Here is a 14822-nt window from a genome sequence, read left to right as displayed (position 1 = left end):
ATCTAATGCATAGGAAGCGCTCAGCAGAGCCCCAACCACCCAGAAAGAATTCAGTGAATGAAGACTCTAGTACTATCCACCTCCTTTACTCAGCCCAAGGTGACCGGGGTCTCTGTCAGCAACCAGATCAGGCACTGGCTTCTGTTCTGTCTGTACCATGCTGAGCAGGGAGCTGACTGCCTGGCTCTGGCCTCCCTTGAGATGTGTCTGAGGATGGTGTGTGGGGCAAAGCCCTGGCAAAGGGCCCAGTAGAGATCTGAGGCCCAGCTCATGGTTGGAGCCCTGCAAGGACCAGGTCCCGCTGGGCTGGCAAGCAAGGGGCAGCCTGCTCACCTCTGGGCCTCTCGGTCATCTTTGGGCGTATAGTTGGCCAGGCAGTCCAGGATGAAGATCTGGCCCCACTCGGTGCACTCATTCAGGGCTGTCAGTAGCTTATTAATGGACTGCGGGTTCAGGTCAAGCAGGTTGCTGCTGGGGTGAGACTCGGCAATCTCTGACAGGGCAGCCACTGCGTTTGCCACCACCTGGTTGAGAGGGTGGAAGGGGCAGAGGCTGGGGGCGCTGCTCGGGCCACAGGGCATTGGGGCTAATCATGCTGGCCGGTCAGAGGTTGAATATCCTGAAAGGAACAGGACCCGATGGGCAGGGTCTGCAGCACTGAGACCCCCTCCAAGCACTCACCCTACTGACTCCCCTGTAAACCAGAACAAACATAAGTGCTCCCAACCAGTGAAAAAAAAAAAAAGAGGCAAAACAAAAGAAACAAAGGAAAGATCCGGCTCCAAATGCCCGGCAACAGAAAACATTCCTAGCCCCCTAACACACGGCCCCTGTCCACCACCTATAGCAAATCAATTCAGGGGCTGTTGAGGGTGCTTCTCGGAGCTAGAAGATTCCACAGAGCCCCTTAGGTCTGCTGGTAACAGATGGGGGGGCTGGAGTCCAGGGAGGCTGCCAGGTGAAGCACTGGGCTCTCAACCCATTTCCACCAGAGTAGCTGTTTTTATGTGTGTTCTGCAGGGTTTTGAACTCTTCCCTGTACAAATGGTGCTCTACTGGCCAATCCTGTACTGGCCACTCAGCACCCACGTGTGATCAGTGTTTTTGTAGGACAGAGCGGGATGGCTGAGCTGAGGGGTTTATGCATTTCACTTTTTTTTAAAGTTTTGTTTATTTAAGTAATCTCTACACCCAACATGGAGCTCAAACTCACAACCCTGAGATCAAGAGTCGCTTGCTCCCTGGGGCACCTGGGTGGCTCAGTTGGTTAAGCGTCTGACTTCATCTCAGGTCATGATCTCGTGGTCTGTGAGATCAAGCCCTGAGTTGGGCTCTGTGCTGACAGCTCAGAGCCTGGAGCCTGCTTCAGATTCTGTGTCTCCCTCTTTCTGCCCCTCCCCTGCTCACACTCTGTCTCTGTCTCTCTTTCAAAAATAAATAAACATTAGGGGCGCCTGGGTGGCTCAGTCGGTTAAGCATCCAACTTTAGCTCAGGTCATGATCTTGTGGTCTATGAGTTTGAGACCTGTGTTAGGCTCTGTGCTGACAGCTCAGAGCCTGGAGTCTGCTTCAAATTCTGTGTCTCCTTCTCTCTCTGCCCCTCACCCACTCACACTCTCTCTCTCTCTCTCTCTCAAAAATAAACAAAGATTAAAAAAAAAAAAAAAAGTCATACGCTCCTCCCACTGAGCCAGCCAGGCACCTCTGTGCATTTCACTTTAAACAGTGCCTGCCAAACTGCCTTCCAAACTGCTGCCATCCTATGTGTGAGGAGGAGCTCCTTCCCAGCCATACCCTGGTGCCCTGTCCTCCAGGCTATGCTACTTTAAGAGTGACCCTTTGCAACCCTGCAAAGATGTGGGGAAAAGGAAAAGTACTTCACATTCAGAGCTCACCGATGGTGTCGGTAAGACAGTGACAGTGACAGTGACTGGAAGGGGAAGGAGGGCACTAGTCTTGGTTGCATGCCCACTGTGTGTCGGGCCGTGCCAGGCACATTACCTTCACAGGTTAAGCCTCACAGCACTCCTGCCGGCCACGGAGAATTAGATCCATCTTACTGGCGAAAAAAAGAGGGCTCTGGAAGGTTAGGCGGCCCGCCCAAGGTCACAATAGCTCATGTTAGAAAGGCCACAGAGAAGGCAACTCAGGTCTAGCTCACTCCAAAGATGGTTCCCAAACCACTGCAGGGAGGAGAACAATTAGCCTACCCAGCAAGGCTCTGACTTCCAGGACCCAGGGAGCACCTGGCAGAAGGTCAAGCAACCCAGTAGGTAATGGAACTGGCATGGTGGATGGCAACGGCTTACCATGGGGTTAGAGTCAGAGATGAGGTCTTTAAGGGTGTCCAGGAAGCCCTGGTCCTCTACCAGCTGGGCGTTGATGTCGTGGAGCTTGGCTACACACACAGCCGCCGTTTTTCGCACGTATGGGTCCTCATCCTTCAGGCACTTCCGGAGTGGCTCACACAGGTACTCTGTGATCTTGTCAACGCGGATACAACCCATGGTCCGCACGGCCAGGGCTCGGATTAAGGGATTGGGATCCTCACAGTCCTGAGGAGAATCAGCCATTGGCCAGGGGAGCAGGGGCAGACTGAGCAACATCAGGTGCTGCTGTGAGATCTCCCACCAACTGTGGCCAACAGCACCAGAAGTAAGTGCCATGGGGGGACATCCAGCATTTGTCAGATACTGTGCTGGGGCTCTGTGCAATGTTGTCTCTGATTCTCACAGCAGACACACAATACTGTTCCCATTTTACAGGTGGAGCAGCTGAGGCTCCCAGGAAGACTGGGAGCTCGCCCAGTCACAGGGGCGAGCCGTGATTCAAACCCACATCCATCTGGCACCATACCCCACAGAACCCCTCACGTGTCTGAATCTGAGCACTGACAGGGCGAGGGGAGCTAGGAAGGTCCTAAAGGTACACAGCACTGACACTTCAAGTTCTCGTTTGCTCCTTAATCTGGAGGATGGAAGACACAGAAAAGGGCAAAGTCTAGAAGGGGAACACAGCTCTCAGATGCTTGCTGAATCCTGCCCTGGCAAAGGATGTAGGGCAACGGTGCATCTCAGGGAGACATGGAAGTCAACAGGCTTTAGGTCACCTCACACGGAATGAGTTAGCAGGGTCTGTAGCAACTGATTTTCTGAGAGAGTGGGAGCCCTCTGCTGGAGGACTAGGCAGCCCTCAGGCTAGGAGTTGGAGGGACTAGAAAAGAGCCTGAGTGTTTTTGCTCAGGGCCATAGTGTCCTAACCCAAGAGACAAAAGGGAGATGGACCACTGAGCACCCAGGCCCTCTGCTCTTCCTCCCACCAAGCTCCCACTCACCTTCACAAAGGTGTTGACAGCCATGATGGCCATGTCGGGCTGACTCTTGGCATAGTTCATCAAATACAGGTACACCAGCTTCTTCAGCTCTAGGTTGTCTGTCTGCATGCAGTTCACCACATCGGGGAAGAGGGCACTGGAAAGTCAAAATGGTGTGAGTGTGGGGTAAGGCTGGAGAAAGGAAGAAGATTTTTCAAACAGCTAATGGGGAGTGTGTAAGGGGAGGTACAGGGCACAGAGACAGTGGATAGGAGGGAAGTAAAAAGATAGCAGGACTTCCTAGTAAAAGGGAGGACATCAGCTCTGCTCTGTTACCACGAACACGTATTGGTAGAAACAGAACCCAAAACTTGATTTGAAAAGCAAAGTCCTCTGTTCTTTTCACAGGGTTCATTCACATACAAGCTCTGTAGCCCATCAGACTTGGCTCAACCCCAGCTCTAACGCTAGCTGTATGAAGTTGGGAAAATTCCTTCAGCCTCCCACCAAGTCTGAGTTTCCTCACCTGCCCTGCAGGAAAGGTGAAACAAAACCCCATTACACAGGGCCCTTATGATAATGAAAGACAATATACTTTAGGTGTCTGGTCCTTGCCATCCAAGAGTACTGAATACTTGAAAACAACTGTTTTCCTTCCCTGATACTTAACATGGCCCCTTATATTAGAATGTTGGTTCTAGAAGCAGGGATGGACCATGCTGCTTTGACCACAAGCGCCAGCTCAGGTGCCCACTAAAAATCAGCCAGCATGAATGGGCTTTATATACATGGTCTCATTTAACAGCCCCGAGAAGCCAGGCTCTTATCCTCATTTTACAGAAGACAATACTGAGGCTCACAAATGTCAGCTGGCCTGAGGAGCCAGGTCTGGATCTAAAGCTCATGCTCGTGACTGCCATTAATCTGAGGGGAGCCCCTCCCAACATGGTACCCCACAGTCCCAGAGCCACAGGCCTTTTGAGATGTAAAATATGCTTTTTAAAAATGTTTAATTTTTTTTAATGTTTAGTTATTTTTGAGAGAGAGAGAGAGAGAGAGAGAGAGAAAGAGAGAGAGAGAATCCGAAGCAGGCTCCAGGCTCTGAGCTGTCAGCAGGGCTCGAACCCATGGACCATGACATCATGACCTGAAGTTGGACGCTAACCAACTGAGCCACCCAGGCATCCCTAAAAAAAGTTTTTTTTTAACTTATTTATTTTGAGAGAGAGAGAGCAAGCAGGGGAGGGGCAGAGAGAGAGGGAGACAGAATCCCAACCAGGCTCTGTGCTGTCAGCAGATGCGGGGCTCCAACTCACAAACAGAACCGTGAGGTCATGACCTGAGCCGAAGTCAAGAGTTGGACATTTAACCGACTGAGCCACCCAGCACCCCAGAGATGTGAAATATGCTTAATTAGAAGCCTATTTTCTGTCTCTGGAATCATAGCCTCCCCTCTCAAGTTTTCTAACTTAATGCACGAGAATGTGGTAACAGAGACTTAAGAGGTCAAAGTGAGCTTCCTGGGCCTCCATAGGAAATAGCCCAGTTGGTGCTGAAATTGAGGCATCACCTCGGAAGGCGAAGAACCAGGAAGCAAGAGGGGGGTGGAGGAGAGGGACAGTTGACAGGCATGTCACATGAGCACAAGTCTACTTGAGATGGAAGAACAAAGATGCTTCCTCTGTGAGGAGGTGACAGCGGTGTTCTAGTTGAAGGAGAGTGGCTTTGTCCTGAAAGGATCTGACTTGGAAGGAGGCCCAGTTTTCCAGCAGATGCCTGATCCCTTTGCCACTCTCTCTACAGCAAGTCTCCCTGCAGAACTGTTTCTTCTGCGGCCCTGTCAGGAGGTCCCTTGCTGAGGAGGCCACGGGACAGGGCAATCCGTGGAGAAGTCTGGACCGGTGCAATCCTGACACGGGACCCAGATGTGCTGCTCCAGGCCTCTGAGGCGTGGAGCTGGGTACTATGAGGGCACAGAGGAGAGGGTATGGGTGGAATCGCCCTGGATTTGGATTTCAGAAGGGCTGGGCATGAGTCCTAGTTCTGTCATTAACCACGTGACTGCCAGGAAGTCACCACACTCCCTTCTTTATGTGGTTTCCCTGGCCATGAATACATCCTTACCTACAATACAGGAATTATAAGGAACAGCTAGGTAAACGCATCTGAAGGTGTTCTGCGTACTATCAAGTGCTCTGCATTAAGTTGCTGCAAAATCCAGTCCCTGTCCTTGGGGCCTTTATGACGTGGTGGGCAGGGAAACACAAGTACGTGTAAGAAAAGGACAGAATTAGTGACAAAACACAGAGCAAGAGCTGCACATTCAGGGCGGTGGGCTGCGGTGACGAGGGAAGGCAACAGGGAGACCTTGAACAGGTTTTTAAGAGTTAGAAAAACAAGCGGGTAAACGGAAATGAAGAAAGGGACATTCCATGCAAGGACAACGCAGGAGCAAAGAAGAGGCAGCAATACTACATATGATCTGCTCTGGCAACCACATGCAAAGTAGAGGCTGCAAACCAGCGACAAATTCAACAATTCCCACTTGCAGGTGCATGTTACTGGGACAGAGCTTATCCGCAGTGTGTATGTGTTTGTTTAACATCATCTAGCGATCGAAAACAGCGAGATTTAAAAGAAAAAATCCGGATTTCCTGTCCTTTTAGAAAGCCAGTAGACCTGCCCACACTGGGTTTCATTTTCCCCAGCTGGCAGCAATCCTCTGGAGTTTCTGACAGGGTTCACATCACAGCCACTTCATTGCCTGTTGCCTTTTTGACCTTGCCTACTTCACTTACCCCACTACCGCCTGACCCCAGCAGCATCTGAGCACGGGACCCCTCTGTAAACAAAGCCCTTCTGTTTGGAAAGGAGGTTCAGGAAGGGAGCTGTAACAAGGGGAGACACGGGTCCCTAGAGATCCCCTCAAGGAGAGATCTGAATTAGACCCAAGCTATGAAGCCCCCCTCCGGCTGCCGCCCGGCCTGTGCCTGCACACCTGACATCTTTGCCCACGGTCATGGACGCAATCACTTTCTTTACCGCCTCCTTCTTCTTCTCCTTCTTGTCACTGTTGAGCTCTGCCTTCAGCTCGAAGATCTCCCCTAAAAAAGGAGGGACGCATGAGTGATCCAACCCCACCCTGCCGGGGGGCCACTCCCAATCCTCCAATCCCAAAACAATGAGATTATTTAGGTCCTTGGTCTCAGTGACACAGGCAGCAGAGAAGGACAACTCTTAGGAGAGGAATCATCAAGAGGGAAGCTTGGAGGTCGTGCTAGACTGAACAGAGGCAGCTGTGGAAGCTACAAAGGTTCTGACACAAAGTGTGAGGGCAGGTCCTGCTCAGTCAGATGGTTCAACACGTTCAGAGGAAAGTGCTCCTCAGCCACCCTCACCCAAACCCCCAAGGCAGTGTGTGATGGAATCTGAGGACTGAAAATTGGAAGGGAGAGTGTAGGATTTGCTCGATTCCCACACTTGGCTTTTCCTGTTTTCCTGAACCTCCAGTTAAAACAGCGCACTCAGGGTTTCTTTCACTTCCTGAGCCACATGTGGTTGCTCAGCTCTGAAAATAGGAATTCAGCTGCCTCACAAGGGCTCGAGCACGTAATACACTGTTCTTAAGAACTTGATGATCTGGAAAAAACAAATGAGGAAATAGGGTTGTTCAGGGCCCAGATAACCCCACTGACGGTTACAAGGGCAGACTTTGGAATGAGACAGGCCTCCTGCCCTCACAACAGCAGCCGCCAGGATTTCCTGAGCCTCTCTTCAAGTCAGGTGCCACACTAGCTTTTCCCCACTTCTCATTTCATCCTCATGACAACTCTGCATTTCCCATTTTGCAGATGAGCACCTAGAGGCTGTGAGAGGTTCAGAAACTTGCCCAAGAATATGCAGCTAGTAGCAGATAGGGCCAAGATTCAAAACCGGGTCTGCCAGCTCCAAAGCCCACATGCTTGGGCCAACCAAGGACATCCCTTTGCTTCTCTGAACCAGCTTCCTTGTCTGTACTCTCTCTACTTTGACTGGAACAGTGAAGTCTCTCATTTAACACTCAGAAGTAAAATGCTCATCTCAGTGCCAGCACTCAATGCCCTGCATGAAAGGAGACTGTTCTTATTATTAACTTGCCATGTGACCTTTGGCTTAGATCCCTCTTTTGTAGGAGTGTCCCAGGTGGGAAAAAAGCAGAGATCTAGATGGATTTACGGTGAGAAAAAAAAAAAAAAACTTGCAGGTTTTTATCATGACTGAATGATGTGGTGTTCAGGAAAGAACTTAAGACGACAGACAGCAAACAAAGTTAATGAACAGTGCCCAGCACAGCCCAGGGCAAGGCCACACTGAGGATATTGCTCAACAGAACCAGGAGGAATCTGCAAACCTTGCAGTTCAGACTCTTGATTCTACAGGACTGAAGGAACACAGGCCCTTCTCCTCAAGAGACTGAAGGGGCCACGTCTCCCTGCTGCCGGATCCAACAGACCACGAGGACTCTGACCCTGGCTCCTGCTGCAGGGCTGCCCCTGCTTTGCTTAAAGCGTTTGGTCAGATTCAATACAACTGGCCGTCAATTGATGGATCTAGAACATCACCCCAGTTCTAAGAAGACTGGTGAGATGAACCTGGGATCTGCCTGTTTCTGAAATCTCTCTTTCCTCTAATGGGCCCCAAATCCAATCGGTCACCAAGCCTACTGCCTCAGTCACATACCACGCACCCAATTCTCTCTACCCACAATGCTACCCCCACCCCACTGGCTCAGGTACTATTATCTCTCATGGGAGCTTTAGTAACTGGTCTTCCTGCTTCGCCCCAATCTTCACCCTCTTCAAAACTTTATTAGAATCTGCCTTGGACCTCCTCTTGCTTAAAACCATCACTGATGTCTGACTGGGACCCAGGCATCCCTCTACAGACATTCTCCTCAAAAGAAAACCCACAAAAACCCCACCACTGATGCCCCAATACACTTAGCAATAGGTTCACCCCCTCCAGCCCTGCACACCTCTCCAACCTTCCATCACACTCTGGTAACTTGTGCCCATGTGCTTTCCTTGGGCAGAGCAAGAGCTACCCTCCCCTCCACTCTCTTATCTGGCTAGCTCCACCCAAGGTCCTCCCACAGCCCCGGGTACTGCCCCTGTCATAACACCTACCACCCTTTAGTGTGATTACTATTTTTAATAGACTGTCTTCTCTGCTTAACTGCAAGCAAAGCCAGGTCAGAGACTCCAGTTTGCCTCCTCCACCGCACAGGGAAGGGGCTCGGTAAAAACCGGCTGACCAATAATTGAAGTGCTCGGTAAGGGGCAGGCTGCAGGTCCCGCTCAGCTGTCTCGACAACAGACTCTTTTCATCTGGTCAGCAGGCCTGTGTTCAATCTCACTTGGAAGGAAGGAGGGAGGGAGGAAGGAAGGGCCAGTCAGAAAGAAGCTTACAGGGTTAAAGCACATTCGTCAGCCACTACAACCACCTGTTTTCCAGAAAGCAGAAACAATACCCTACAACATAAGACTAGCTTAGCAAATTTCAGTGCAGCAACTCAGCAGACTTAACATTGAGTCGTTAGAACTGTGGGGAAATGGTTAAGATAATGTCAAATGAAAAACAGGATATAAATTCTGACTTCACGTAAAACATGTGCCCATGGATAAAGACCACACACACACACACACACACACACACACACACACACACACAATCGCTGTGGGGTTACTGATAGGATTGTGTGCTTTCTTTCCTCCAGCAAAAAACATCGTATTGAACGTTAGACCATGGGGAACAAACGAGGGCTTTGTTCCCCCCCTACACTTGGAGCTAATGCTCTTCCCTTCCTGAGGTCTAAAAGAAGTGGTCAATTTCTTACACCATCAATACTTCAATTTTCTGGATCCACAAGGTTAAAGATGCTTGGGTAATCCCCACCAATTGCTTCTAGGCCTCCACCCCCTACCGCAAGCCCCACCCCAGCAGGGAGAAGGCAGAAGGGTGGGGCACAGAAAGGGTAGGACGAGACCCCACAAAGAAATAAACAGTACCTTTCTTGGTGGTGGTGAAATATTTTGAGTCGGTCATTTTGGTCCCTTATCTGTGGCCAGACTCTGCAAGACAAAAAAAAGGGGTGACTTTCCATTGTGTCCATTCTGTTTTCAGTTACGGAGCATAGGAGGAGAAGGGAAGGATCCAGCACACATGTGGTGTGGGAAGATAGCTTCTTATCTCTCTCCTGGGAAAAGGGGCTGTTAGATAATGGCTGATCAGATTTTGGAAGGTCATTCTGAGGGAATTATCAAATTTCTGAATGTGCATATCCTTTGACCCAGCAGTTCTACTTTTTTTTTTTTTAACTTTTTTATTTTTTGAGAGAGACAGAGAGAGAGGGAGACACAGAATGCAAAGCAGGCTTCAGGCTCTGAGCTGTCAGCATAGAGACCGACATGGGGTTGAAATTCACGAAGTGTGAGATCATGACCTGAGTAGAGAAGTCAGACACTCAACAGAGTGAGCCACCTAGGCACGCCAGCAGTTCTGCTTCTAGAACTCTCTCCCACAGAAATACCTGCACACAGATACAGGGGTTTTACTGGAGCACTGTCTGTAACAACACACTGTTGGAAATTAACTCAAATACCCATCAATAAGGGAATGGCTAAGTACTCTCGAGTCCACAGATTAAAAAGCACTTAGTTACAGCCACCCCTTCGTGGTGCTCACTCCACCCAGCACTGTCCTAAGTGCTTCACACAAATTAACCCATTAAAGCCTCATCACAGCCTCATGGAGGTACTCTTATGATCCCATATAGTCAAATGAGCTTGGAAGATGCCAAACCTGAAAAGATGGGAAGATTTCTTCTCTCCCCAACTTTTCCGAGCTTCTCTAACAGTGGTATGCACTATTCATCTCTAGAGAGGGCTAGAATATATCTATATACTGTAGACTCTCCAGCATTCCTCAAATCTAACTGGCCAGTTTCCTCAAAGCATCTGTCAGGACATCTCCCAATGACTTTTGTCACAGTGTGAAGTGCTGTTCTAAGGCAACAGGACAAAATACCAAGGCACCCTTGTTCATTCAACATTTTCTGAGTTTCTACTATGTACCTACAATAGTTCACCTTGATGAACAGATGAAGATTAAAGATGCTACACAGGGGCCAAGCACCCTGGATACATGGCAGAGGTTCTTGAGGTGGTTCTAACATTTAGAAGCATCCACTTACAGAGCCCCTATCACAGACAAGGGTTTTACACATATCATCTCATTTAATCCTACCAATAAGATAACTGGTTTTTAACCCTATTTTACAGATGAGGAAACCGAGGCTCAGGGTTAAGTAACTTGCCCAAACATGGATTGTAAATGGCTAAACTGAGAGACGATCTCAGGTCTGCCTGAGCTCAGCAGCTGTATTGTATCAATGAAGGAATTGTTTCCCCTACCTGAAAGGGAGGACGGAGCCCTGACAGGGGCTAAGGACTTGGTCCAAACACCATAAGACCTTCAAGTACAACTGTTCAGTCCTACCTGTAATCTCACACGGTCCAGAAAACCACACAACCAAAAAAAATACGAATTTGAATGGAAAAAACTCACTCACATTGTCCCTTTTGTTGCCTCCATGGAAGAGACTTAAACATAGAACTCATCGAGGGCGCTTGTGATGAACACTGGGTGTTATATGTAAGTGATGAATCACTAAATCCTACTCCTGAAACCAATATCACACTACATGTTAACTAATTAGAATTTAAATAAACACTTGAAATCAAAAAAACATTTAATAAATTCATTACAAATAAAAACATAAGGGCACCTGGCTGGCTCAGTTAAACATCTGACTCTTGACTTCGGCTCAGGTCATAATCTCATGGTTTGTGGGATGGAGTCCTGTGGTGGGCCTCTGCACTGACTGGTGCGGAGCCTGCTTGGGATTCTCCCTCTCCCTCTCTCTCTGCCCCTCCCCTGCTCATGCTCTTTCTCTCTCAAAAATAAAAATAAATACACTTAAACGACAACACAGAATCCATTAACATCTTCTTTCAATGCGTTACTATGCGGGGCAAGATGGGGGTTAATGGTGGGATGGATGTGAGAGGTCAGGATCAGTTCAAAAGTCTCTGGAAACAAAGCTGACATAGCTCCTCTTCAGCCCAACTGAATTCTCCAGACTAAGCTTGTATTCATGGCAGGATGGCAATGAGACCGTTCCCCAACTGAGACACCCATAGATTTCATCTCACTAATCAAAGGAAAACAAGCATGTGCTGTCTCAGGGCTGCCTTACATCCTTTGTGGATCCCGTCAGAATAAAGGAATAAAGGCTTCGCTGACAAAACAGTACAAAGAGGAAAACGACAATTCTGCTTTCCTTTGGGGATAAAAAGGGATGGTGGCACTTTCCTGTAGGAGGTGCAGGAAAAAGCAGAAGAGACCATGGCGTCTGATGACGGCAGACCCACAGGGGGGACTCTAGCTTGCAGGCTGTGGCAGCAGCAGTCAGGGCTGTGGACGGATCCACCAGGTCAGCCCGGTCCATGGGTCCATCCATCCTCCTTCCTCACACCCGGCCCAGGGTTCTGCACATGGCCAGTGTTGAGTCTGAGTTGATAGTTGTTAAAAGAAACGAAAAGGGGCCAAGGAACATCCCCAGGAGCCTCAGCTTGCTCTCTGACAGCTCGGTTATGTAACTATTTAGCATTTGTTTCCTACAGGAGCTTTACTTACACTGAAAATAATTTTCTTTTGAGCACACATGAAGCCATTTTCTCAGAGAAATCCCACCAACCTACAGGGGTTTCTTTTGGAGTCTTGAGAATGAGCAGGTAAACAAGATCATGGGATGTCTGCCACACAACAAAGGGCTGTATGGCTTCAGGAGTCACAGGCATGAACACAACTAGCAGTGGTATCCAAAACAGAAGTACCCCATTTCTCCAAGTTTAGTCTAAGAAGAGGGATCAATGAAAGCAAAAGGGGCTAAAAATTATAGACCGAAAGAATCACAGTAACATATAAACCCCTCCATTGCTAAATCCAGAAGGAAATCAAAGTGAACAAAAAGCAAAAACTACCTTAGACGTCTAATGTCTGCGCCGCCCAGAAATTCTTCCTTCTCCAACAGAGGAGGCTGTCGGGGGCTTTCCCTTTATCTACAGGCACAAAACATCTGGGGGCCCCCTCAATTCCCAGAACACAACCTCCTGGGGACAGATCTGTGTTGTATGCAACCACTCAGGTGGAAGAAAGGGTAAGAAGCTTCTCTTTTGGGGGATTAAAAAAAGCAACAGAGGCACAGGGTCAGCTAATTAGACCCCTACAGCTGCTGTCACCCCTATAATGCTGAGCTTTGATGACACCTTCCTTTTACAGGTGCTAAGCAACTACTCACAACTTAAACTGCTACCCAGCCCGGGTGCTGGCTGCTTCTTTTCTCTGCAGTGTCTATTTCGCATATCCCTCTGCAGAGGGCCCAAGGGGACTGATGATGCAGAAACTGTATCCCTCTGAAGTTGTTTCACATATAGGAAAATAAAGTGAAGGAGGAAGGGGTGGTAGGGAGAAGTGAAAACGCTTTTGCAAAGCCACCCAGAGCACAGATTTTAGAAACCTCCTTTCACTGTGGAAGATCAATTGCGCCTGGTTGATCTGCTAAGGGTTCTCCTGTGTCCTTTCTCTGCAGTTGCCTCTTAGATGTCAGTGCAAGAGATTTTTCATTCTTTCTGAAGCAATGGAGAAAACCCTACAGTTTGGTCTAAAGGACCAGACTTGCAGATGCCCCAGGAAAGGCTGGTGCTTTCCCTGGCACCGCTCAGCTATCACCATATGCTGTGTCCCTATTAATGGAGGCCAAAGGGGTTAAAGACCTTGTGTGATGGATCTGATTGCACACATGAGCCACAACTGAAAACAGGCAGCCAATTCAGGCAAGAAAAAGCGTAGGGTTTGGATTCCATCTTTGGAAGTGGCAGGACGCACTTTAAAAAACAATTAATTGGAGGGAATTTTTGGTTTGGAAACTGCTCTGGCCAGTGTGATGAGTCACTTTTGCTAAGGAGACAGCATTCTGGGCTGGGATACCCCTCATTTTCAGCATTTACAGGCTAAGGAATGCCTCAAGGGGAGGGAAAGTCAAAATTAAAGAGGGGTACACTTGGAAAGACTGGTTCTGTCTCTGAGGAGCCACAGATGCTGTGCTCACCTTAAATCTACCTTCCCACACTTGCGAAGTTATGACTTTGATCCCATAATTCCAGGACGAGTCCCTAGTAATTTTACTTAAAAAAAAAAAAAAAAAAATCCTACCCACACTCCTGCTTTCCCCTGCCACCAGGCTTAAAGCAAAGAAACTGAGTAACAGAGTAACAAAGCCTGAAATGGAGTAGTTTTATGTTTTCTAAAAGAATTATAAAGAAGTCCTTGGTAAGGGGGCACCTGGGTGGCTCTGTTGGTTGACTTTTGCTCAGGTCCCAAGCACGCAGTTCGTTGAGTTTGAGCTCCACATCTGGCTTACTGCTGTCAGCCTGTCAGAGCAGAGCCAGCTTCAGATCCTCTGTCCCCCTCTCTCTGCCCCTCCCCCACCGCACTCTCCCAAAAAGTAAGTAAATATTAAAAAAAAAAAAAAAAAAAGTCCTCAGTAAGAAACACTGACACATTGGCTAGGACAAAGATGTAATGCAATCTAAGAGTGGGAAAATGAGGTCCTAGGAAGAAGATGGAAGAAAAACTCATAAAAACATTCCCAGCTAAAGACTTTGAAGTTTAGCCACTGGAGTTAGAGTTAGATTTAAGGAAAAAAGTCCTCAACACTTTCTAAATTTGTGAGTCTTCACATATCCCATTGTAGTTTTATGAGCAAGAGATAAAGAATCTCTTTTTGTGTTTTAAGCTAATAAAATGTATTTAAATGTACAAAAAATACATGAAGAACATTGAACATATTTTAAATTTTCTCCAAGGTCTCAAAATTGCTAATAACGGTAATTATTTTCTTTTCTTTTAATCATTGGTATTTTTTTAGTAGGCTTCATGCCCAGTGTGGGGCTTGAACTCATGGCCCTGAGATGAAGAGACCGAGCCAGCCAGGTGCCCCAACAGTAACAATTTTAAAGGAAAGAACACTGAATTGATATTAGTTTACTTCATCTCTATGATCTAATTCCTCTCTTGAAAAATGGGGACGTCAGCACTTGTTGCTCTTAGTTCACTCATGTCTTCCGACAGGGGACAGTGTGGGAATGAAAGCACACTGACAAGTATAAACATTGTAAATGTTGTGGGATGCCATTTACATGAAATTCTAGAATAAGTAGAAGAGCAAAACTAACTTATGGTGGTAAAAGTCAGACCAGTGGATGCTTCTAGCTGAGAAGGACTGTCTTGAACCGGGCACAAAAGAACTCTAGGGGTGGGGCGCCTGGGTGGATCAGTTGGTTGAGGGTCGACTTCGGCTCAGGTCATGATCTCATGGTTCGTGGATTCGTGAGTTCAAGCCCCACAT

At 48.1% G+C, this 14822-nt stretch overlaps 1 protein-coding gene across 10 annotated transcripts in view; it reads right to left on the bottom strand.

The window, feature by feature from the left end:
• Positions 1 to 14822, bottom strand: part of AP1B1 (adaptor related protein complex 1 subunit beta 1) — an 85129-nt gene that overhangs the window by 26461 nt on the left and 43846 nt on the right. For 6 of the 10 annotated variants that reach the window (XM_042963132.1, XM_042963133.1, XM_007082514.3 and 3 more), the window contains exons 2-6: positions 9361 to 9423; positions 6312 to 6417; positions 3335 to 3470; positions 2310 to 2555; positions 334 to 524 (exon numbers count right to left, since the gene is read on the bottom strand). In XM_042963132.1, the coding sequence (XP_042819066.1) occupies positions 334 to 524; positions 2310 to 2555; positions 3335 to 3470; positions 6312 to 6417; positions 9361 to 9397 (716 nt within the window). In that variant the 5' untranslated portion in view covers positions 9398 to 9423. The remainder of the gene's footprint in view (positions 1 to 333; positions 525 to 2309; positions 2556 to 3334; positions 3471 to 6311; positions 6418 to 9360; positions 9424 to 14822) is intronic. The other 4 variants (XM_042963127.1, XM_042963128.1, XM_042963129.1 and 1 more) reach the window with 1 other exon arrangement.

This window comes from Panthera tigris, chromosome D3 (genome assembly GCF_018350195.1).
Source record: "Panthera tigris isolate Pti1 chromosome D3, P.tigris_Pti1_mat1.1, whole genome shotgun sequence".
NCBI classification, from domain to species: domain Eukaryota; kingdom Metazoa; phylum Chordata; class Mammalia; order Carnivora; family Felidae; genus Panthera; species Panthera tigris.
The sequence above is the reverse complement of the archived record's forward strand: the minus strand, read 5'-3'. Positions and strand labels throughout refer to the sequence as shown.